At 42.3% G+C, this 23,409-nt stretch overlaps 1 protein-coding gene across 1 annotated transcript in view; it reads right to left on the bottom strand.

The window, feature by feature from the left end:
- Positions 1-9,254, bottom strand: part of LOC123590286 (histone PARylation factor 1) — a 30,045-nt gene extending 20,791 nt beyond the window's left edge. The window contains exons 1-4 of the mRNA XM_045463271.1: positions 9,133-9,254; positions 4,552-4,711; positions 2,101-2,290; positions 842-940 (exon numbers count right to left, since the gene is read on the bottom strand). Of these exons, the coding sequence (XP_045319227.1) occupies positions 842-940; positions 2,101-2,290; positions 4,552-4,711; positions 9,133-9,180 (497 nt within the window). The 5' untranslated portion in view covers positions 9,181-9,254. The remainder of the gene's footprint in view (positions 1-841; positions 941-2,100; positions 2,291-4,551; positions 4,712-9,132) is intronic.
- Between the last annotated feature and the right edge of the window lie 14,155 nt (positions 9,255-23,409).

Genomic DNA, 23,409 nt, shown 5'->3' with positions numbered 1-23,409 from the left:
CTATCTGGGCTGAGAGGCGGAGGCAGGGCAGCCCTTTTACTCCCACAGGTTCAATCACAGACAATGACTGACGAGAACGACCTGTGGCAGCAGTTCTTGACCGCTCCCCAACAGCGGCACAGCTATAAACTCCACTGCCGAGCCAGCTCTGCCACACAACTGGCACGTCTGGAGGCCCCACTGGCCCTTCCAAAAATTTTATGAGCGCCCGACTTTCTTTTCTTTAATTCCAGTATAGTTAACGTATGGTGTTATATTAGTTTCAGGTGTACAATATAGTGAGTCAGCAATTTATGAGCACCTGCTTTTACTGTATTAAATCTTTGAATTGTACACAATGGGTTCTTTTAATGAACTCTTAGTGATGGTGTTTAAAATAAAATGCCTAAAAATCTTTTGATTTTGCCATGGGACTAATGAAGTCAAGATTAGATAATATTTTCCTTAAAGTAATTTGTTTTATAAGATGGGTACTTTTTTGGTGAAAAGTAGCCAAATAGAAGTGTGGATACGTGTCTGACTTCGACTCAGGTCGTGATCTCGCAGTTTGTGGGTTTAAGCCCCACAATGGGCTCTGTGCTGACAGCTCAGAGCCTGAAGCTTGCTTGGGATTCTGCGTCTCCCACTCTCTGCCCCTCCACTGCTCACACTCTGTCTCTCAAAAATAAACATAAAAAAAAAAAAAAAAGTGTGGATAAGAATATCTGCAAACATCATGGAAGTGATCTCTTGAAATCTAAAATTTTGTAGTTACCTCAATGTGCCTCAGTGATGGACTGACACAGTACAAAAAGTATAAACAAATATTATAAATAGGAGAAGGATTAAAAAATTTTCTTACTTGACCGCAGCAAACACATTATCTCCACTTTGAACAATTATGCAGTTTTTCTTTGCTTCATTTGTACCAACATATACAGGAAGTTCATCAGGAGAATCCCTGTGTAAGCAAAAGATATTAAAAATTTAGTTGCCCATCATTTATCAGGCAAATAGAATTTTAGACCTATAGACAATTTATGTCTGCAGGTTTTTAAGAAATTGGGACAAATTTGCCAGGTTTAAGCTCTAAGTTTCTTAGGAATATCTCCAATAAATCTTGCTCATATAACAGATCTAAAATTAAAATTCTTAGGACCTAGTTACTTTTATATCTAAATACAAAGAAAGGGGGAATAAGGCCTGTCAAAAGTAGGGAAAATTACAATCCTCTCTACCTTAGTTTTATAGTCTGTGAAAAAAGGTAGAGAAACAAAAAGAAACAGGACAAGCAGAATTATAAAACATGAGAAGGACAGGGATACAATTCATATATATAATCAAATCATTTTACTTTACAATAAAGGATACCAATACACAGCAATGAAGTGACTCAGCCAAGGTCCTAGTAAATTAATGGCAAAGCCAGAAGCAGAATCTACGTAACCCAATTCCCAGCCCTTTGTGCATTCTACAGTACCACACTTCTCACTAGGCAGGTTTCCTCTACTTCCTGTATTATCCCACAGTCGATCTTCAAACAGCATCTCTACTGATAGAAGTGGCCAAGGTATTTTTTCTCTCTCAAGGTACTTCTATTTCTTAATAGTCTAAGCATTTTGCATATCCATTTAATCCTTTTAACATTCCCATTAAGTATGTACAATTATTATCCTCACCTTACTAGAGGAAACTGGGTAAACAGAAACTGAGTCATAGAAAATCACAATCATTAAAGGTGGCTGGCACATGGTCACTCAGATAATAGAACCAGTCTGACTCCATAGCACATTCTTATTTCTATGGCCCCTGGAAGCACAGGGCTAATTTACGCCACGACAGCTGCTCTAAATTAACTTTCTTGGGCCACAAGAGTGTTTCTGAACCCAAAAGGTAAAAAAGTTTATAACCACAAAGGAAAAACCAGTGAGGTTCAACCCTGAAGAATTCACTCATCTTAGGGTAGGCTACAATGATATTATCAAGAACATTAAATGCCTATGTATCCACCAAAAAGAGGAAAACATGCCCTTCACCTTGAGTCCAGTGAATGTCTACTTATATTCTTATACTATGTATACAGCCCAGTAGCTGTATTTTACAGAAGAAAAGATCCTTTACCTGAAATACCCCATGTGGAACTGAGTTTTATTATCTCCAATAATAATGGTCTGGAACTCAGGAGGATCATAGTAAAATCTCCAGTGAAGGTTAAAATTCAGGTTTGCTGACTTTTTCTTCATTTTATGTTTTCCGGCAAGGATATCATAAGGACCCACTAATCGAAGTCCAAGGCTTGTGGAAAGTGAATCTATAAAGTAAGTAAGTTTATTGAGACAATAACTTTCTGAAGGCAGACAGGAAAGGCCTTTCATTCATAAACTATTTCTAAGAAATTTTCTTAAAAAAAAAAAAAAGAGCTTCTAAAATCAAAGAGCTTCAGTTACATTTGAAGACATACATAATGAAAAATCAGAGCAATGAAAATGTGGCACTCACATTTAAGATTCTCTCTTAAATTTACAACTGATTACATTTCAAACATTTCTGCTGTCTCTTATTTTAGACAAAGCCAGACTGTTTTGTATTCTCATGGGCATATTAGAGCTTCAAGTACTTACATTGTCTCATTACTATGTTGTTATTAGCCTCAAATGTTTGTAGCACACCCATATTAAGGAAGAAATAAGATGGACAGTAAGTGAATGTGCATGGAGGGTAAATAATTTATTTAATAAAAAATATATTTAATGAAAACATTTCCTTTCCCTTCTTCCTACACCTCAGCCAACTATCACTCTCAATTCCCTTGCCTTTGGCCAACCCTAATTCTGGATGATTGCATCTCTTCTCCAACCACAGATCACAAAGGGAGAATGCTACATAAAACCAGTCAGTGTGCATGTCAAACATATCTTTTTATATCAGATGGGTCCTTGTTGCTTCTTTAAGAGAGAATAAGCACTCCAGGCAGGACCTGGATATGTAAGGAGATGGGGATTGAGAGAGGAAGAAAATTCTTGGAAGAGGTGACAATACAAATAAAGGCATAGAAACAGTTTATTCAGAGGGGAAAAATAGTTCAGCTTATTTGGAACTTAGGGTAGCATACACTGATTTTTTTTAAGTTTATTTATTTTGAGAGGGGAAGAGGAGGGGCAGAGAGAAAGAGATGGAGAGAGAGACAGAATCCCAAGCAGGTTCCATGCTGACAGCTCAGAGTCCAATGCGGGGCTCGAACTCAAACTGCAAGATCATGACCTAAGCTGAAATCAAGAATGGGACACTTAACCAACTGAGCCACCCAGGTGTCCCTACGCTAATTTTTAAAGTAACAAAAAACTAAAGTCATCCATCTTATTAGCCAGTCAAACCTTGTTTAGCCAGGAAAACCTTGTTTAGCCAGGAAAACCTTGTTTTCCTCCTTCTATGAACATACAGATATTTTAAAGACAATTATGCTGTTTTATAATGGTTGTTTTCCATTCTGTCCTCAAACTTTCTGAATATTTTTCCATGCTATCAAAAATTTTTTCCTAATCTTTAATAGCTGTATGATATTCCATTATTGAGACATTAACCATTTCTAATTTTTTTTACTCCTCTAAACAATGCTTCAGTGAACATCTTTGCTAATACATGTTGTACAATCATATTTTTAGAAAAGTTGCTGCACACTTTAAGTGTTTTGCTGTATTGCCAAAATTGTTATCTACCAATACACATTTCCATCAGCAGTATATGGGAGTGCTTCTCTCCCACCTGTTAAAACATATAAATAGCACAAAATGGTGAAAAGTAACTGTCACAATTATCAGTTTTTTGTGCATTCTTTCACAGACAGTACATAAGCACAGAGAAAGTACATAGGAATACGTGTGTCCTTGACTTCTAAAAAATATATATGAACGGGATGGGGGGGGTCACCTGGGTGGCTCAATAGGTTAAGCGTCCGACTGTTGATCAAGATATCACGTCATGATCTCACAATTTGTGAGTTTGAGCCCCGTGTCTGGCTCTGTGCTGGCTGTGTGGAGCCCGCTTGGAATTCCCCCTCTCTTTCTGCCCTTTCCCTGCTCGTGCTCTCTCAACATAAACTTAAAAAAAAAAAAATACAAATGGTAGCATACTCTACACATTTTTTTTTCACTTAACATATTTTAGGCACAATACTTTATTATATAAAATCTACCTTGTTCTTTTAAAACTATGAATATCCATCAATAGATGTGTTACTGTTTAAGCCATTTCCCACTTTTGTTTCAATAAATTTGATTGAAATGAACATTTTTAGTTCATCTAACCGCCAAGTTCCTAGAACTGCTAAGTCATACTAAAACTCCTGCAACAAATCAAAGTACTTGTTTTCCTTTAAACCCTCATCAAAACATGTTGTGAAATTATTTACCTTTGCCAGTATAACGGGATAGTCACATATTATAGCATTATTTTTCTATTTCTCTTAGAAATATCTTTGAAAAAGTTCCTTTTCTATGAACTGTTTAGATCCTTGTTCCAGTTTCCTACTGTTTTTTCCACTCGGAGAAGCAGAATGATTCTGGAGCAACTCACCAGCTGGCTTTTCAGGATCAAGCTCTTCACAGAACTTCCAGAAGTGATAGAAATCTTCAGGCAGAGAAAGCTTATAATGATTTTCTACTTCTTGTCGAAGGTCACTGGAGACATCAGCTTCACAGGATTTACTCTTCTTCACATCAACTGTGTTTTCACACTGAAAGTCAGTATACAAAACTTTGTTTCTCCAAAAGTAATTTTGGCAGCTTTCCTTGCATAACAATATTGCTCATTTCTGTTCACCCAACTCTGAGATACACATTTTCCTTAAAACTCTACAAATGGTATTTCTGAATAAAATCTAGAGATTCTTTTGGGCAAAGAAAAAAGGAAAACAGTTTATAATATGCAGCAGTCAAGAAGGATACACACAGTAAGTCTTTAAGTATATTTCTCTAAGATAATTGAAATACAAAAAATAAAAAAAAAACAAGTATAAAAGGTAAAGAACAGGAAGGGGAATAAGGAATAGGAAGGTTTTGCCTTCTTTGGGTAAATAGGTCATCATGCCCTTTAAGTAGATTCAGTAGTTAAAACATTTCAGAAAAAGGTCTTTAACACCAGGACTAAGCTATGACACTCATCTTTTAATATCCCTGCAATATGGTCATTATGTAAGTATGGTAGGTTTTATAATGCCTACTTGATAAATTTCCATAAAGGTTATGGTTAGTTGAAGGTTACGTATCTTTAGTTTTCTCAGTAGCAGTTTTTTTCTTTCTAGGAACCTTGATCCTTTCTTTTTGGATTAAGTTTCTTTTTACTCTTCCTTTCCACCTGTATCAGTGCTTTTCAATTAGGCGCGATTTTGCCTCCCAGGGGACACACTTAGTAGCCATAAATTTAGGATAGGGTGCCACTGACATTCAGTGGAATAGAGGCCAGGGATGCTGTTAAGCATTCTACAATGCACAGGGTCAGCTCCCTCAACAAACACTTACCAGGTTCAAAATGTTCATAGTGCAAGGCTGAGAAATTCTAACCTAGACATTTCTCAGATTTTATTTTCCCAGTAGGCTCAAGTTTATCGATGTTACTTTATGTATCAAAGTCTATAAAATTTATTTATTGATCAGTTGACACACACAAGAATGTTCTTGGGTCGGCTCAGTCGGTTACGCGTCCAACTCTTGATTTCAACTCAGGTCATGATCTTACAGTTTGTGAGTTCCAGTCCTGATGGGGCTGCGTGCAGCCTGCTTGGAATTCTCTCTCTCTCTCTCTCTCTCTCTCTCTCTCTCTCTCTGCCCCTCCCCTGCTCATGCACAGACACATACTTGCTCTCTCAAAATAAACATTTAAAAAAAAGTTCTTGATAGCGCTGTTTCTAAGAGTAGGAAATGCAACAAATGAAAATGCCTATTGACATGAGGATGTAAGGTTATAGGATTTCAAACAGTGGAATATTCTGCTTAGTGAAAAGAAAAATATAGCCACACAGAATATAGATCAGTCTTAATACAATGTTGAATGAAAGAAAAAAGTCCTTGAAGTTTATATGCAGCATGATAGCCTTTTTATGACACTCAAAAACAATAAATAAGTTTGAGATAAAGCTATAAAAAGAAGGCAAGACAAAACATAAAATTGAGGATGGCAGCTACATAAATGGGGGTGACAGGAAGCCAGGCAGAAAAGATAGATGATGAACACAAGTATAGCTATTGTGTTTTAGTTCTTGGGTAGGGTAAAGGGTTCACAGATATTTTTTATATTATTAAATAAGGTAAAGAGGACCATGCATTGACCAATAATTTTTTTTTAATGTTTATTTATTTTTGAGACAGGGAGAGACAGCATGAACGGGGGAGGGTCAGAGAGAGTGGGAGACACAGAATCTGAAACAGGCTCCAGGCTCTGAGCTGTCAGCACAGAGCCTGATGTGGGGCTCGAACTCACGGACCGCGAGATCATGACCTGAGCTGAAGTCAGATGCTTAACCGACTGAGCCACCCAGGGGCCCCGGTCATAAAACAATTTAAATTGAAGAAAAAGGCTATTGAAATATGCATCTAGGAGCACCTGGGTGGCTCAGCTGGTTAAGCATCTGATTTCAGCTCAGGTCATGATCTCATGGTTCATGAGTTCTAACCCCACACTTGGCCTCTCTGCTGTCAGTGCAGAGCTCGATTTGGATCCTTTGTCCCCCCTGTCAGCTCCTCCCTTGCTCCTGCACTCTCTCAAAAATGAATAAACGTTTAGGGGTGCCTGGGTGACTCAGTCGATTAAGAGTCTGTCTGACTCTTGATCTCGGCTCAGGTCATGATCTCATGGTTCATGAGCTGGAGCTCCACACTGGGCTCTGCACTGGTCAGCGTGTAGCCTGCTTGGAACTCTGTCTCCTTTTCTCTGCCCCTCCCCCACATGTGCATGCTCTCTCAAAAGAAAAAAATTTTTTTAACGAGTAAACATTAAAAAAGAAAAGAAGGGGTGCCTGGGTGGCCCAGTTGGTTGAATGTTCGACTCTTGATTTAGGCTTGGGTCATGGTCTTGCAGTTCCTGAGTTCGGGCCCCACATCGGGCTCCATGCTGACAGTGTGGAGCCTGCTTGGGAATCTCTCCTTCTCTCTGCCCCTCCCCTGCTTGCTATATCTCTAAATAAATAAACATTTAAATACATTAAAAAAGAAATATGGATGCAGAAATGAATGTTGATAATAATAGTAAAGATAACAATAAAAACAATAATAAATAATAAACGAAACTTATCATGCACTTACCATTTGCCAAGTCACTGTTCTAAGCACTTTCTATAAATTAACTCATTCAATCCTCACAATTGCCTTATGAGCTAGATACTATTATCCACATTTTACAAATGAGAAAAATGAAGTAACTTCCCTTACGTCCCTAACTGAAAGTAGAACGGTTAAACCCAGATGAGCTGGCTCCAGAGCACAGATTCATCCACTTTATGCTGCTTCTCCAATTACATACAAAAGAGTAAGAACATATGGGCGCCTGGGTGGCTCAGTCAGTTAAGCGTTGTACTTTGGCTCAGGTCATGATCTGGCAGTTCGTGAGTTCAAGCCCTGCCTGGTCTCTGTGCTGACAGCTCAGAACCTGGAGTATGCTTCAGATTCTGTGTCTGCCTCTCCCTCTGCTCCTCCCTTGCTCAAGCTCTGTCTCTCTCTCACTTAATAAATAAATTAGGAACATATCAAGTCCTGACCTATCCTCCCTTATGTTTTCACAGCAGTCTTTGGTTATGCTTTCAAAGACTGGTTCAAACTTAAGATGTTAGAAAGAAAAGTCTTAATCTACCTTGCTGAAAGACAGTTTTGCTTAATGGTTAGGTTGCCTGGGTTGACTCTGGACTCTTCTGCTTTCCAGCTGTCACCTTAGCGAAGTCATTTAACCTGTGCCTTATTTTCTTATCTACAAAAAGGGCATGTAATACCTATATCACAGGTTTGTTAGGAGGAATAAGCTGTTTGTGAAAATACACAGTAGTTGTAGCAGATAATAAATACTAGCTATTACTGTTAATTATGGTCTCTATAAATTCATTTTCATCTTTGTTTTATTTCTAATACTATCACTCAAAGCAGTTTATAGCACCTTCAATGGGAGATAAAGATTTTTTCAGCTTTGTCTTACCTCACACGCTAATTTAGTAACCTCAAATCCCCAATAACTAGAATTTAGTGCAGCTGTCCTCTTCATTGGCTACACTCATCCTTTACCCCTGTGTTCCTAGAAAGCATGACCCAATATAAATAATGCTCAGAACTTGGCCCTCTAACAATTAAGCGAACACTGTCCTGCTTTATCCAGTTTATAATCCAGAGGGAGTCATTTTTCTGAAAACTTTCCTTATCACAATGACATTTCTTTCCTGCCTGAGTCTCCTAATTGCTACAGCAGTAAGGAACTTCTGAAATCGTAGAACAGGATGCGAATTTGCATTTAATTTATGCCCCGTCCCCCATTAGTGCCTTTATAATCAGGTCCCTCTTTCCCATCTACCAGACTCCAGTCAGACAGAACTCCGCTGTGCCCAAACATCCTCTACACTTATTTCTCTTTTATTTCTTACCCCTTATTTCTCTCTCTGCCTTAAAAAGCCATTTCCAGCTTAAGTTGTCCTAAAAGATTTCTTTAACAACCTCCTGGGACTTAGATCCTCCTTCAATGTTTCCCCAGCACTTTCTACGCAGCAGCGTTACAATACCAAACAACAAAAAAAAGTTAAAGTAAAATGTTCATCTGTGCCAAGTTGGGGGCCATACATGGGGGCAGTGGCAGCATGATTCATCCTGAAACCGCGGCGCCCGGGCAGAGCCTGGCATATAATCAGTTTCCAATCAACATGTTGCCGACTGAACGACTGAACCACTGGTTGTCTTACGCGGCTTCCCCCAGGAACCGCAGCACCGGGAGGAGCGCACAAGAGGAGAAAGGACTACTTCTCTGGTCCAATCCCCAGCAGAGCGGGAAATAGCAGCCAGGGGCAGACAGTCGTTCCCAGGCACACAGCAACCACTCAATGACCACTGGAGAAATGCAATGTGCTGCCCCTTGGTGCCCTATTACCCAGAGAGCTCGGCAGAGCTCACACACCCACTGTGGCAATACCTGCTGCCCCTCCCCGCCGGGTCTGCGTTTCCCGCCGCCGCCGGCCATTCTGTAGTCGCAGTGCCTGTGGGCTCCCGCGTCCCGCCGTTGCTTCCGAGGGCCGCCAACTGCTTCCGGTTCAAGAGACACCAATCAGAAACCCTGTGCTGCCAGGGCCACGCCAGAGGGAAAAGCCTCCGCCGTTGCCCCGCCCCGCCCCGCGAGGCCCCAGAGGAGGACGGCAGAGGCCCCGCCCACTTTCCCACAGGGCGCGGGGGGCGGTGCCGCTTAGATCCACCCTTATTGCCTCACCGCGCAAGCTGCTGTCGCGCAGACTAGCTGCAGGGATGCTCCTGAGACTCCAGAGTACCGAATTTGGATCCGTTAAGGTGATCCGGACTTCCTCTTTAGGTGTTTACTAGTGTCAAGGCTGGATGTATGGCACTGCCATCACCCAAACCCTCGTTTTTCCTTGATTTATATTTATTTAAAGCATTAAATGTTGTCTTCCTCTTTTCCATCTCTCTACCTTCTCCACTATACTATTGCTACCTAACAGTAACTCTTATTCTCAATTATCTCTCAGAAGGAAATCAGTTTCTCTCATTCTTTCTTACAATTTGGACTGTGTTCTCTACACCCTGCTATGCAAAGTGTACCCCCAGGAGCATCAACATTAGCATTTTGAGGAGAGCTTGTTAAAAATTCGGGACCTAGGGTGCCTGAGTGGCTGAGTCAATTAAGCCTCTGACTCTTGGTTTTGGCTCAGGTCATAATCTCACGGTTTGTGGGATCCAGGTCCATGCTGACAGGCCACAGCCTGCTTGAGATTCTCTCTCTCCCACTCTCTCTGCTCCTCCCCTGCTCCCAGGTGTGCATTTCCTCTCTCTCTCTCTCTCTCTCTCTCAAAAATAAATGAACTTTAAAAAAATTCAGAATCGCACACTTACTTTCTCTAAAAGATAAATGAACTTAAATTCAGAATACCACACTTACTGAATCAGAATCCGCATTTCATCAAGATCCCCCATTGATGCGTGTGCACATCAAAGTTTGAGAGGCACTGCATTCAAATGATCTCCTGGTGCCTCCTCCATTGCTGACATTCTGGAAGGTCTTCTGCCTCATTCCTGAAAGGATTCTTTATTTCCTGAATCTCTATTTTCCCTTTTCTTGATTTTATACCATAGCTTTGTGGAACCTATCCTCCGTGAGTGATTCCCTCCCCCTTTTCATTAGACCTTGCATGTCTGTACTGTCTTTATTCTGGCTGAGTATAGAATTCTCTGTTGAAAATAATTTTTAGTCAGAATATTAGAGGCCTTGCTTCACTATGTTTTAGCTTCCAGTATTGTCATTACCTGATGATTCCTATTCTTTATAGGTAACTTTCTTTCTTTCTTTTTTTCTTTCTTTCTTCCTTTCTTTCTTTCATTTTTTTTTTTTTAAACAAGCTTAAGATTTTTTTTTTTTTTAAGTTTATTTATCTTTGGGACAGAGAGAGACAGAGCATGAACGGGGGAGGCGCAGAGAGAGAGGGAGACACAGAATCGGAAACAGGCTCCAGGCTCTGAGCCATCAGCCCAGAGCCCGACGCGGGGCTCGAACTCACGGACCGCGAGATCGTGACCTGACTGAAGTCGGACGCTTAACCGACTGCGCCACCCAGGCGCCCCTCTTTCATTTTTTGAAAACAAATTTCTTATCTTATAATTCTGGAAGTCACAATATAAAATCAGTCTCACTGTGCTAAAACCAAAGAATAGGGAGACATTTACCTACTTCATCCTCAAGTAATTTCTTTATGTGTAACCTGTTTCTGTTTTGTTTCATCTCAAGAAGTTTTAGGATTTTCTCTTTATTCCCAATGTTCTCAGACACCGTCATGTATCTTGGTTATGGGTGTTTCCTCATTTTTATGGAGCTGGTATTTGGTAGGTTGTTTTTGATCTTGAAACATATGTCTCGGTTCTGGAGATTTTTCTGGTGTTATCTATGGCTAATTTTCTCTATCTTCCCCCTTCCTCATTGTATGTCTTCTTTTTTGGAAATTCATTATTCAGATGTTTGACCTTGAATGATGTTTTTTTCTTATTTGTTCTATTTTCTATCTCCTTTTTCTTCTTGTTCTACTTTCTGGATAATTTTCTCGATTTAATTAGACAAATATATCAAATTATTATTATGGGTTTTTTTAAATGTTTATTTTTGAGAGAGAGAGAGAGAGAGAGAGAGAGAGAGTGTGTGTGCAATTGTGGGAGGGAGACAGAGCATCCAAAGCAAGCTCTATGCTGAGAACAGAGAGCCCAATGCAGGCCTCAAACTCACGAACCCAGTAGATCATGACCTGAGCTGAAGTCAGACTCTTAACCGAGCCACCCAGAAACCCTGATATCAAATTATTTTTATTCTTTTATTATATAGGCATGCCTTGGAGATACTTTGGGTTTGGTTCCAGACCACAGCAATAAAGCAAATATCACAATAAAGTGAGTCAAATGAATTTTCTGGTTTTCCAGTGCATATAAAGTTAGGTTTATACCGTACTATAGTCTACTAAATATGGAATAGTATGATGTCAAAAAAATGTACACCCCTTCATTTAAAATATTTTATTACTGGGGCGCCTGGGTGGCTCAGTCGGTTGAGCGTCCGACTTCGGCTCAGATCATGATCTCATGGTCTGTGAGTTCAAGCCCCGCATCAGGCTCTGTGCTGACAGCTCAGAGCCTGGAGCCTGTTTTGGATTCTGTGTCTCCCTCTCTCTCTCTGCCCCTCCCCTGTTCATGCTCTGTCTCTGTCTCAAAAACAAATAAAACATTAAAAAAAAGTTTTTAAAAATATTTTATTACTAAAAAAATGCTGATTATCATCTGAGCTTTGAGTGGAATCTTTTTGCTGGTGGAGGGTCTTGCCTCAATGTTAATGGCTGCTGATGGATCAGGGTAGTGGCTGTTGAAGGTTGGGGTGGCTGTGGCAATTCCTTAAAATAAGACAACAATGAAGTTTGCTGCATCAATATGTTGCTGGGTGAACTGGGGAGATCTCTGGGCCCTGAGGCCTCTGTCCAGCCCATGCCCAGGATGTTGCTGGAAGCTCTTGGTCTCATTGCAGGAAAAGAATTCAAGGATGGACCAGACACATTGGTTGAGTGGCACAAGTGAAGAGTCTATAAAAGAGACAGTACACTCTGGAGCTGTGAGGGTGGGCAGCCTCAAAGAGAGCTGCCTCCCCAGGACTGGTCTCTATCCTTTATTGACAGTTGTTAACTAAGGCGTGGAATATTTATTACCTGGGTAGGGGATTTTTTGGGAGCAGGGTTTCATGTATTTTCTCCCTTACTTGGTCAGGGTCTCTGGCCTTCTTTATCTTGGGTCTGTCTGGTTTGATCTAGCTCCTTGTGGCTTTGTTTGTGGAATGCTACCAGGACAGGTTGCTAACTTTTCTGATAAAGGGCCTTGACTTCTCCTTTGCTGGCCTCCAGGCATCTTGGGAAAGTCTAACTACCTGCCTACTCTGGAATTCCCCCCTCAAGGGCCCTCTGGGCCCTCAAAATCCTCCAAGGGAAAATGGGTGACAATCCATCTTATGTAACTACTTCATGCTGGTATGGGGCATTGACCCTGCCAGAGGGTTCCAGAAGTCCTTGCTATCTAGGTTTTAGGAAACCTGGAAGGACAGTGGAGTAGAAGGAAGCTGTAGATTGTTCAAGGGGGTGTTGGTAGGCTTCATCTTCATGGGGGATATAGGTTGGAATGCCTGGCACATCATCATCTGGAGATGAGATTGTTGGAGTCTGGAAAAGACAAATATGACAAGAAAGTTAAACAAGGTCCAAGAAATAAAAGTGACAATATAGCCACTAGTGGACCTAAAAAGGGCAAGAACCAGGGTATAGATGGAAGCACCTCACATACAGCACTCCAAATAGCACTAGAAGTATCAGCTGCTTTGGTCATTTGATGGAGCCTTTTGGCTTGGTCATATAATTTTCAGATGTTGTCTTCCATCTGTCCAGTGCTGTTGACGTAAGTGCGACATATTCTGTTAATGACAACACATACCACACCTTGTTCAGCCGGTAAGTAATCCAAAACCAGCCTGTTGTCCAGAACCACACTGGCCAAAGACTGGTGTGGCTTGGAGAGATCTGAGCAAGTGGATGCAGTGGTGAAAGTGAGTTTATCTAACATTGCTGTCAGATTTTGAAGAGTGGTTTCATGGAATACAAATCTCCCGCAAGGGGCTAGCACCAAGGGTACCTGCTATTCCAGCCAATACAAGGCCTATTGCCCTTCAGGCTTTAATGTGGGATCAGGTAGAATTACATATGCAGACTCCTGGGGGAACCACACACCCCGGTGTGTAACTGCCCCAATGTTTGAGGTTATCAATGCAAAGAAATCCTCAGGCCAATACGGGTTGGCTCCTGTGGGTTGTGAGAAGGATGTCCACAGATAAGGAGATAATTGGGAGGGGCATGTAAGGTTATTGGATAACTCACTATTTCCAGATTCTGGAGCTGCAGGACCCACCTGGAATAGTTATTGTGTATGCAGTGGGGGTGGAGAAGTTCTAGGGAACATATAAATGTAATTGAGAAGGGTAAAATTAGAATCATCGTCAATGTGGAGTGGTGTCCACGTGGGCCATGATCTAAAACATGGGTATAATATTGGGGTTTCATGTGGATAGCCGGATCTGGCACAAGTCCACTGGGTGGTATCACAATCTGCATTATTTTAATTTTCTTAGCAAGCATACTACGTTTTGTGCTCAGCACATTAAACTGAGATATTGGAAATGATTTGATGGTCCATGATTTAATCTTGAGTTATCCTGTGAGGAGGCGGTGTTATTTGCAGCTGACCTATCTTTTGGATTTGTCTGTGATGTTATTTGGCAGCATGGACTCAGAACTTAAGTAAAATCAGGGACTAATTCCTGAGATGTCTCGAGTAATGAGAGTGGATAAGTCCACACATGTTCCAATTTGGGTCAACAAGCATCTCTTCTAGGGGAAGAGAACTAGGCCCAGTATAGTTTTTTTTTGGAGGAGAGTTATACTGGGAGAATGAATGAGATAAAACAAGGTGTAAGAAGTGTCTTCTTGAGAATGTAAATGGCAGATCTAACAGCTGGAAAGGTTATTCCCCTGGGAGATGATTATGTTGGAAAGATTTATGAGAGAGTTTTCCCTCTACCCCTGTGAACCTGTGCAAGTTAGAGCGGTGGTGAGAATAAGATAAAATGTGATTTTTAGGACTATGTCTGAGGATTAACAAGGAAATCAATTTAAAGGTCCATGTAGGCAAAGGTTTGCAATGAGGAGAAGCAGTAAAAGAAAAATAAGGCAATAGCTAACAATACAAAACAAATATTCATAGTAAGATGTCAACCACTTACCTTTTTGAAGATGTCTTGTAGATCTCCCACAGGCTTAGGAATAGGATGGAATTTCTTTAGTCTTTGGTTGTGGGGAGCCTGGAGCCACTGGTTTTATTCTAGACAAACTAACCCAGCTAGTTACACCTTGAAGCTTCACTGCTGTTAGCGTGCGAAAAAGTCCTTAGCATTGGGACCTGGCAGAGCCCCTTTCATTTGGGGTCTAATTGATCTGAAAGTGAGCACTTCCACCAAGTTTTTAATAAAATCATGTCCCTTGTCCCCTGGCCTGGTCTGGGCAAGGACAGGCTCTTTCTTAGGCATGAGCAAAACTTTGTTGCTATAGTTTATGATACCCTGCTGTATCTGTCCTAGATCGATTAAATGTTTTATAAGTCCATGCGTTTCTGAATCAAGCAGCAGATCTGCTGGAACGAAAGCTCTCCCATACAGCATTTCAAAGGCGTTAAGTTGGAGGACTCTTTTTGAGGCCATTCTCATTCTCAAGAAGGCTATGGGCATGAGTTTTGTCCAGGATTCTGAGGTTTCCTGGCAGTTTGGCCAAGATTGTTTTAAGGGTTTTGATTAAATCAGCCAACCTTTCCTGAGTATTGGAATCTCCAGGCAGCATGGAGGTGGTAATGAATTCTCAAAGCAAAAAACAACTGTTGAGTAAGCTTTGCAATAAAGGATGGGCTATTATCACTCTATGGAGACTTTGGAAGCCCAAAGCACAGGATAATTTCCTTTAATAGGACTTTTAATACCTCTTGGACTTTTTCTGTTCTAGTAGGATAAGCCTTTATCCAACCAGTGAGGGTGTCCACAAAGACCAGGAGGTATTTATATCCCTGAGATGGGAGCATTTGTGTGAAGTCTATCTTCCAGCCCTCTTTGGGGTGTGTGCCTCGCCTTTGGATGGGCTGGAGGAGTGGGAGGTGGTCTAAGCCCTCCTCCAGAGGTGTTCTTATAACATAGATCACAGGCCTTGGTGATAACTCTTCCTTGATAATTTGTGACACGCCAATTCCTAAAAAGACTCTATCAACTAAGGAGGTTAATGCATCTCTTCCCAAATGAAAGAAGTTGTGTGTTCCCTTGATAATTTTCCATTGTGATGCCTAGGGAAGCATTACCTTTTGGCCTTGTGTCCACCATCCCTTAGGATCTAGTTGGTAGCCTTTCTGCTGAGCCCAGTTATTTTCCTTTCTGTACATTGGGGCCTTTGTTGGAGGATTGGCCCGTGAGGGAGTAAGGCTGCCCGTCCGTATTGGGAGTGCTGCCAGGACTCCATTTTTAGCCTCATTGTCTGCTCAATTGTTTCCTGCAATAATATCAGTGTTTCCCTTTTGATGACCCCTGCATTGGATGATGGCCACTTCTGGAGGTTCCTGTACTGCTTAAGAGATCAAGGATCACTTGGTGATGTTGTACAGGGGGAGTATTTGGCAGTTAAAAGCCCCTTTTCTTTCCAAATGGTAACACAAACATGGAGAACAAGAAAGGCATACTTACAGTCAGTGTAGATGTTAGCTCTTTTGTCCTTTCCTAGTTGTAAGGCTCTAGTGAAGGCAATAAGTTCAACCTTTTGTGCCAATGTATTGGGGACAGATCTCCTGCTTCTATGACCTGGTGAAAGTCTACCTGGTAAAGGTCTGGCTCCTTTAATCCCTTTTAAAAAACTGCTGCCATCAATAAATCATATATTGTCTACGTTATCAAAGGTTGGTGTTTTAAATCTGGCGTACTGGAGTAGACCTGTTCTGTGGTTTCCACACAGGAGTAAGTTTTCATCTCCTTTGCGTGGCAGGAGAGTAGCCAGGTTAAGAATTTGACATAGTTTAAAGGTCACCTCTCGAGTAAAGCCAGATACTAAAGTAAGGTGCCCTCCTGTTAGCCAATATTTCTTTTAATATCTAGGGCTCCCTGTAACTGGTGTGGAGTTTATACTTCCAGAGACTGACCTAAGGTTAACTGGGTGGCTTCCTTTACCAGAAGTGCAGTGAGCAGTGACTGCCCTCAGGTACCCCGGCCATCTGGCTGCCACTGTGTCCAGTTGTTAGAAAAATAGGCCACTGGTTGTGGGGTTGGCCCTAAGTTTTGAATAAGTACCCCCAGGGCCACCCCTTGCCTTTCAGCCACAAACAATGTGAAGGGCTTTTTGAGGTTAGGAATTTTCTGTGCAAGGGCTGTTGTGAGCAGGCTCTTATTTTTTGAAAAGCCTCTTGTGTTTTCTTGTACATTTAAGCAGGTCAGCGTCTGGCCCCTTTAAACCCTCATACAAGGGCTTGGCTATCCGTCCAAACCTTGGAATCCAGATTTGGCACAAGCCTGCCATCCCCAGAAACATTCTAAGCTGCTTTTTTGTTTGTGGTGGGCCTACATGCAATATAATTTCTTTGTACTTCACAGAAAGTACCCACCTTCCCAGCGTCAGAACATCCCCCAAATAAGATACTCCTCTTTGGAAATAATGGGCCTTTGTCGGGGCAACTTTATACCCTCGTTCTCCTAGGAAGTTTAGAACTTAGATGGTATTTTATCTGATTCTTCCTTAGAGGGGCTACAGATGAGTTCATCATCTGTGTATTGCAAGAGAGCTCAGTGGCTAGAGTGAGCTGACTGCTCTGGCAAGAGCATTGTCAAATGGGTGGGGACTGTCCCTAAAGCCCTGTTGCCAGACTGTCCGGGTATATTTCTGAGTTACATGGGTAGATAGAGTAGTCTATTTAAAAGCAAACAAATACTGAGATTTCAATGTAAATGTATGCAAAAGAAAGCATCTTTAAGATCCAGGACTGTGAACCAAGTGGTGCCTTTAGATATCTGGGTTAAGAGTGTAGGGATTAGGCCCAATAGGGTGGAGAGGAAAGACAGGCTTATTTATTGCCTAGAGGTCCTGGACCATCCAGTATTCCCTGTTTGGTTTTAAAATTGGGAGAATTGCAGGGAGACTGGCAAGGGACTAGAAGGCCATGTTTTAGGAACTTGTTTATTAAGGGCTAGAGGTCTCACTGGGCTTTAGGTTTAATGGGTTACTGGCATTTGCAGGGGTATTCTTGTCCTTTAAGGTGATTTTTGCAGGTATCGTAAATATTGTTTTCTTGGAATTTCTTTGTTCCACATTTGGGGATTAACTTGGTCCCAGATTTGTGGGTAATATTATCAGGAGGGTCTTCCTTGAGTGGGAGCAGAGGGGGATGCAAGCTAACTGGGAAGAGGGCCCTTGTTTCTGGGAGGTTGAGAGTAGCTCCAAGGGTGAATAAGAAATCCCTTCCCAGATACATGCACCCCGATGTTTATAGCAGCACTATCAACAATAGCCAAATTATGAAAGAGCCCAAATGTCCATTGACTGATGAATGGGTAAAGAAGATATGATATATATATATATATATATATATACACACACACACACACACACACACACACACACACACACACACACAATGGAAGGTTAGTCATTAAAAAGAATGAAATCTTGCCATTTACAACAACGTGGACTGACAATAAGTCACTCAGAGAAAGACAGCATACGATTTCATTCATATGTGGAATTTAAGAAACAAAATAAATATAGTGGGGGAAAACAAGAGGCAAACCAAGAAAGAGATACTTAACTGTAGAGAACAAACTGATTGCTACAGTGGGGGGTGGGGATGGGTTGACTAGGTGATGGGAATTAAGGAGAGCAATTATTGTGATGAGCACCCGGTGTTGTATATAAGCGTTGAGTCATTAATTTCTACACCTGAAACTAATAGTACATTGTATGTTAACTATTTGGAATTTAAATAAAACTTGAAAAAGAAAGAAAGAATGAAATCCCTTCCCAATAGGGCTTGAGCATTCTGGCATGACCAGGAACTTATTATGAGTTACAAGATAATTTCCCCATGAACAAAGTAGGGGTTGGGTGAGGTATTTTGATTTTTGCTTTCCCTCTAACCCAATAATAGACTGTGCTTTGGAGGTCAGGGGTCCTGAATGGGAAATGACTGAATATGTGGTTCCTGAGTACATCAGAAATCTGACAGGCTTACCTGCCACTTCAAGAGTTACCCATGGTTCTTCCCTTGGAATATTGATGGTCTTTGTTGGGACCTCTAGGAAACTTGGGCCTCATCAGTCACTTAGAGCCGTAACTGGTGAGGGATCAGATCTTGGCTCCCTTCAGACCCCAGGGCAGTCCCTCTTTCAGTGCCCTTTGCATCCATATAGGGGGTAGAGCACCTTTGGGGGCATTCTTGTTTCCACTAGTCCAGGCACCCACAGGAGAAACAAGCTTCTTTATCTTGTGGTCCTTTTTGGGGTTGGTTTGGGTGGCCCTGAGGTGTATCAGGTCCCCTAATGGCGACAGCTAAAAGTCTAGCCTGCCTTTGTCCTTGTTGTTTCTTCCTTTCCTTCTCAGCCTGATTTCAATTGTTGAAGACAGGGAAGGCCACATCTATAAGCTGGTTAAAGGGAATTTGGGGCCTAAAGTGATCTTTTGGAGCTTTCTGTGATTATCTGCGGCTGATTGGCTTATGAAGTGGGTGGATTAATTGCCCTTCTAGAGTGTCTGGGTCTACATTAGTGAATTTTCTCAGCCCTTCCACCAAGCGAGATTGGAAGAGGCCAGGATTTCTGCCTGGCTTTTGGGTCATTTCCCTGATATTGTCATAATTCACTGGCTTGATAATACATCTTTTCATGTCCTCCAAAAGACATGGTACCATGTGGTCCCTAAAGGCTAGTCCGTGCTGCCTTTCCTGAAAATTCCAACAGGGTTGGAATCTGAGGTACTACTGTCATTCCTACCAGATATCTCTTAGGCTGGACAGCATGAAGGGCATCTACATGAGTTTGCACTTCCGCCCAGATGCAGAATGTTTCCTTCATGGTTCAGCAGAGAGAGAAGGACCTTAAGGTCCTAACAGGTTAGGTCAAAAGACGGAATCAGGCTCCAGAAGTCCTCAGTAAATTTGCTGGTATCCTCAGAAAACTGACCTAAGTGCTTAGGGCACTACCTGAGATCTGACATTGAAAAGGAAACATGCACTCTTGTGGTCCCCTGAGGCCCACCTTCACTTCCTTAAGGGGGCACAGCTGCTCATTCTCTTGACCTACTCTGGTAAAGGAGGATAGATTGGTTGGTAGGGGGTGGGTGGAGGAAGTGGGGTTGGGGGAGTGGTGGATAGTTGCTCAGGTAGAGCTGACAGCATTAGGGTGTTACTCTCCTGTCTTGGGTTGTTGCCCAAAGGGAGCTACTGTGAGAGTTTTTTCCTTAGAGTCAAGTCTAAAAGGCCCTTCCTCACTGTGCATGTTCTATATTTGTTCAGGTCATCCCTGAGGGCTGTAACGGCCTGGACATATAGGATCTCTGCCCATTTTTTCTGGCCTCTTACAGAAGAAGTTAAGTAGAAATATAGTGTTATAGTTAAGACTTCCATTTTCTGGTCAGTCTTCCCCATCTTTTAGCCTATACTGAGGCCAAATACTGTTACAAAAGAGGATAAGCCTTTTCCCCTTTCTGTTTTTTTAACGGAGGTTGATCCCAGTGTCTCAGAATGCATCTCAGAAGGGAGTCTTTGGGGATGGAGGTGGAACATCTTATTGCCTTCAGGGAGAAGGCTGACTCCTGTGATGAAACAAGGAGCAACAAAGTAAGGGCTCCCATTATTAGAAACCTAGAGTCCTATTTTCCTGGGGAAGGTTAGCTCCCTCCTTCTTGGGAACCTGATAGGATCTCAGATGTGAACTCTCCTGGAGAGTTCTGATGGCAAATGGACCAACCTGCTACTTCCTTTTTTTTTTTTTTTTTTTTTTTAATTTCTTTACAGAGCACAAGCAGGGGTGGGGCAGAGAGAGAGGGGGACACAGAATCTGAAGCAGGCCCCAGGCTCCAAGCTGTCAGCACAGAGCCAGATGTGGGGCTTGAACTTACGAACTGCGAGATCATGACCTGAGCCTAAGTCGGACACTCAACCAACTGAGCCACCCAGGCACCCCTCAACCTGCTACTTTTGATGGCATCCCCAACCTGCTGTCTGCTTGTCATTCTGTCATCACAGCTGTGGCCAGCATGTTGTGTGGCAACTGTGCTGGCCCTGGCATCTCAGAGCCCATGCTTGGTGCTGGCATCTGCAGTCCTTGAAACGGAAGCCTTCCCAAAGACCTGATAATTTAGCTCTAATGTCCCACGGTGGATACTTTGGGAATAGGCATCATCATCATGACTCCAAGTTCTCTGAATATCCCACTGTCTTTGTTCTGATAGGCCTCTCAAACAGTTGGTGACCAAAAATGGCTACCAGGGTTGGAAGTCCCTTTCATTGAATATTTCTTGTCTGACCCATAGATATCTGTTGATCTCTCCCACTTTGCTGTCAGTTCCTGTGAAACTAACCTCCCCCCCCCCCCCCCCCGCCAAATCTCTGTATCCCTGAATTATTTGGGTTGAGTCACATTTAATTAAGTGGTGAATAAGGCAGACTCACAGGAGTAAATCTCAATAGCTGGGGTCCTTTGCCAGGGAGTAAACTGGTTTATAGCCTATTTTATGGTATCTTGCACAGATACAACAGTCTGAGCGGGCGGGCAATCGTCCAGGACCTTTGCAATAGCGGGCAAAACTTCTCACGGGACCTAGTGCCCCCTCTAGGGGCAACATCTCAACAAAGAATATTTTGGAAATAAGAATGAGAGGAAGCAGCTGAAGCTAGACAGAGGTGAAGGTCAGGTCAGAGTGTCCCATGTCTAAGAAACAGATTTTGCAGAGCTAGAGACAGCTTGGGAATATTAGTCACCTAGGGATTGATGTAATGGATCTTGGTGTACTGTTTGTGAGTTGGTGGCCATGAATCACTCTTCTATGTATCTCAGTTTCTCCCAGCAGCTGTGTGAAACTGCCACGGGGGCTCAGATCCCTGGATGATCGATCAGTCCTTATGTGTGCATCCCTGGGTGAGCCAGAAATTAATTACCATGAGAGGGGGTTCCCCATAGGACTGCTACACATCTCCAGGAATGACCTCAGACACTTCCCCTAGGTTCTTAGTTGCCTAAGAACACCTTTCTATGGGATGGACCAAGTGTGCCTTTCTTCTTTGGAGCTGAAAATCAGTCTCTCATAAATGCTCCCAGACTGTCTGCTTCCCAGGTAGATTGGAAAGAAAGAGTAGAACAAAGGAGGTATGGTTCCTTCTTCTTTTTAAAAAATGTTTATTTATTTTGGAGAGAGAGGGCGTGCTGGGGGTGGGGCTGTAGAGGGAGGGTGGGAGGGTGAAGGGAGGGGCAGAAGGAGAGGGGAAGAGAGGATCCAAACTGGGGTTTGTGCTGACAACAGAGAGCCTAATGCGGGGCTCAAACCCACGAACCATGAGATCATGACACGAGCTAAAGTTAGAGGCTTAACCAACTGAGCCACCCAGGTGCCCCAAGGAGGTATGGTTCTTGAGCAACTTTCCAGCACAAGGGAGGTAAGAGTTGGAAACTCACTGATGAAGAGTGTCACTCAACATGTCTTTTTGTGGTCACAAAAAGATGTTGCTGGGTGAACTGGGGAGATCTCTGGGCCCTGAGGCCTTTGCCCAGCCCATGCCCAGGATGTTGCTGGAGGCTCTTGGTGTCATCGCAAGAAAAGAAATCAAGGATGGACCAGACACATTGGTTGAGTGGCACAAGTGAAGAGTCTATAAAAGAGAGAGTACACTCTGGAGATGTGAGGGTGGGCAACCTCTAGGGAGAGCTGCCTCCAGGATTGGTCTCTATCCTGTATTGACTGTTGTTAACTAAGGTGTGGAATATTTATTACTCAGGTAGGGAATTTTTGGGAGAACAAGGTTTCATGTCTTTTCTCCCTTACTTGGTCAGGGTCTCTGGCCTTTATCTTGGGTCTGTCTGGTTTGATCTGGCTCCTGTGGCCTTGTTTTTTTTAAATTTTTTTTTTTTCAACGTTTATTTATTTTTGGAACAGAGAGAGACAGAGCATGAACGGGGGAGGGGCAGAGAGAGAGGGAGACACAGAATCGGAAACAGGCTCCAGGCTCTGAGCCATCAGCCCATGGCCCGACGCGGGGCTCGAACTCACGGACGGCGAGATCGTGACCTGGCTGAAGTCGGACGCTTAACCGACTGCGCCACCCAGGCGCCCCTCCTGTGGCCTTGTTTATGGAATGCTACCAGGACAGGTTGCTAACTTTTCTGATAAAGGGCCTTGACTTCCCCTTTGCTGACCTCCAGGCATCATGGGAAAGCCTAACTACCTGCCTACTCTAACAGATAGACTCTCCCTTTCATTTGAACTCTTAGAGACCATTGTAGGGTTATTAACTGACTTGATTTCAATATTGTGTCTCAGGAAATAGGGAGGCTTGAGGAGAGGGAGAGAGATGGGAACAACCAGTCAGTGGGACAATCACAACACACACAACATTGGTTAAGCTTGCTGTCATATGGGTTTGGTTCATGGCACCTCAAAACAATTACAATAGTAACATCAAAGATCACTGATCACAGATCACCATAGCACGTATAATAATAACAACAAAGTTTTAGATGTTCTGAGAATTACTAAAATGTGACACAGAAACACAAAGTGAGCAAATGCTGTAGGGAAAATGGCGCAGATGGCCTTGCTAAATGCTGGGCTGTCACAAACTTTCAATTTGTTAAAAAAAAAATGCAGTATCTGCAAGTGCAATAAAGCAAAGGGCAATAAAATGAGGTATGCTTGTACTTTAATTTCTAAGTGCTCTTTTTATTTTCTGTTCTTTTTATAGCATCATGTTCTTTTTTTTTTTTTTTAATGGATGTAGTGCCTCTTAAGTCTGAAGACATAAATTATAGAGTTTTTAAAATGTTTTCTACATAACCCTGCATTGATGTTGATTCTTTTCAGTCTTTTTTTGGTTGGTTGTTTATATGTGGCTT

This window comes from Leopardus geoffroyi, chromosome B1 (genome assembly GCF_018350155.1).
Source record: "Leopardus geoffroyi isolate Oge1 chromosome B1, O.geoffroyi_Oge1_pat1.0, whole genome shotgun sequence".
NCBI lineage: Eukaryota > Metazoa > Chordata > Mammalia > Carnivora > Felidae > Leopardus > Leopardus geoffroyi.
This window is presented reverse-complemented; position numbering and strand designations above follow the sequence as displayed.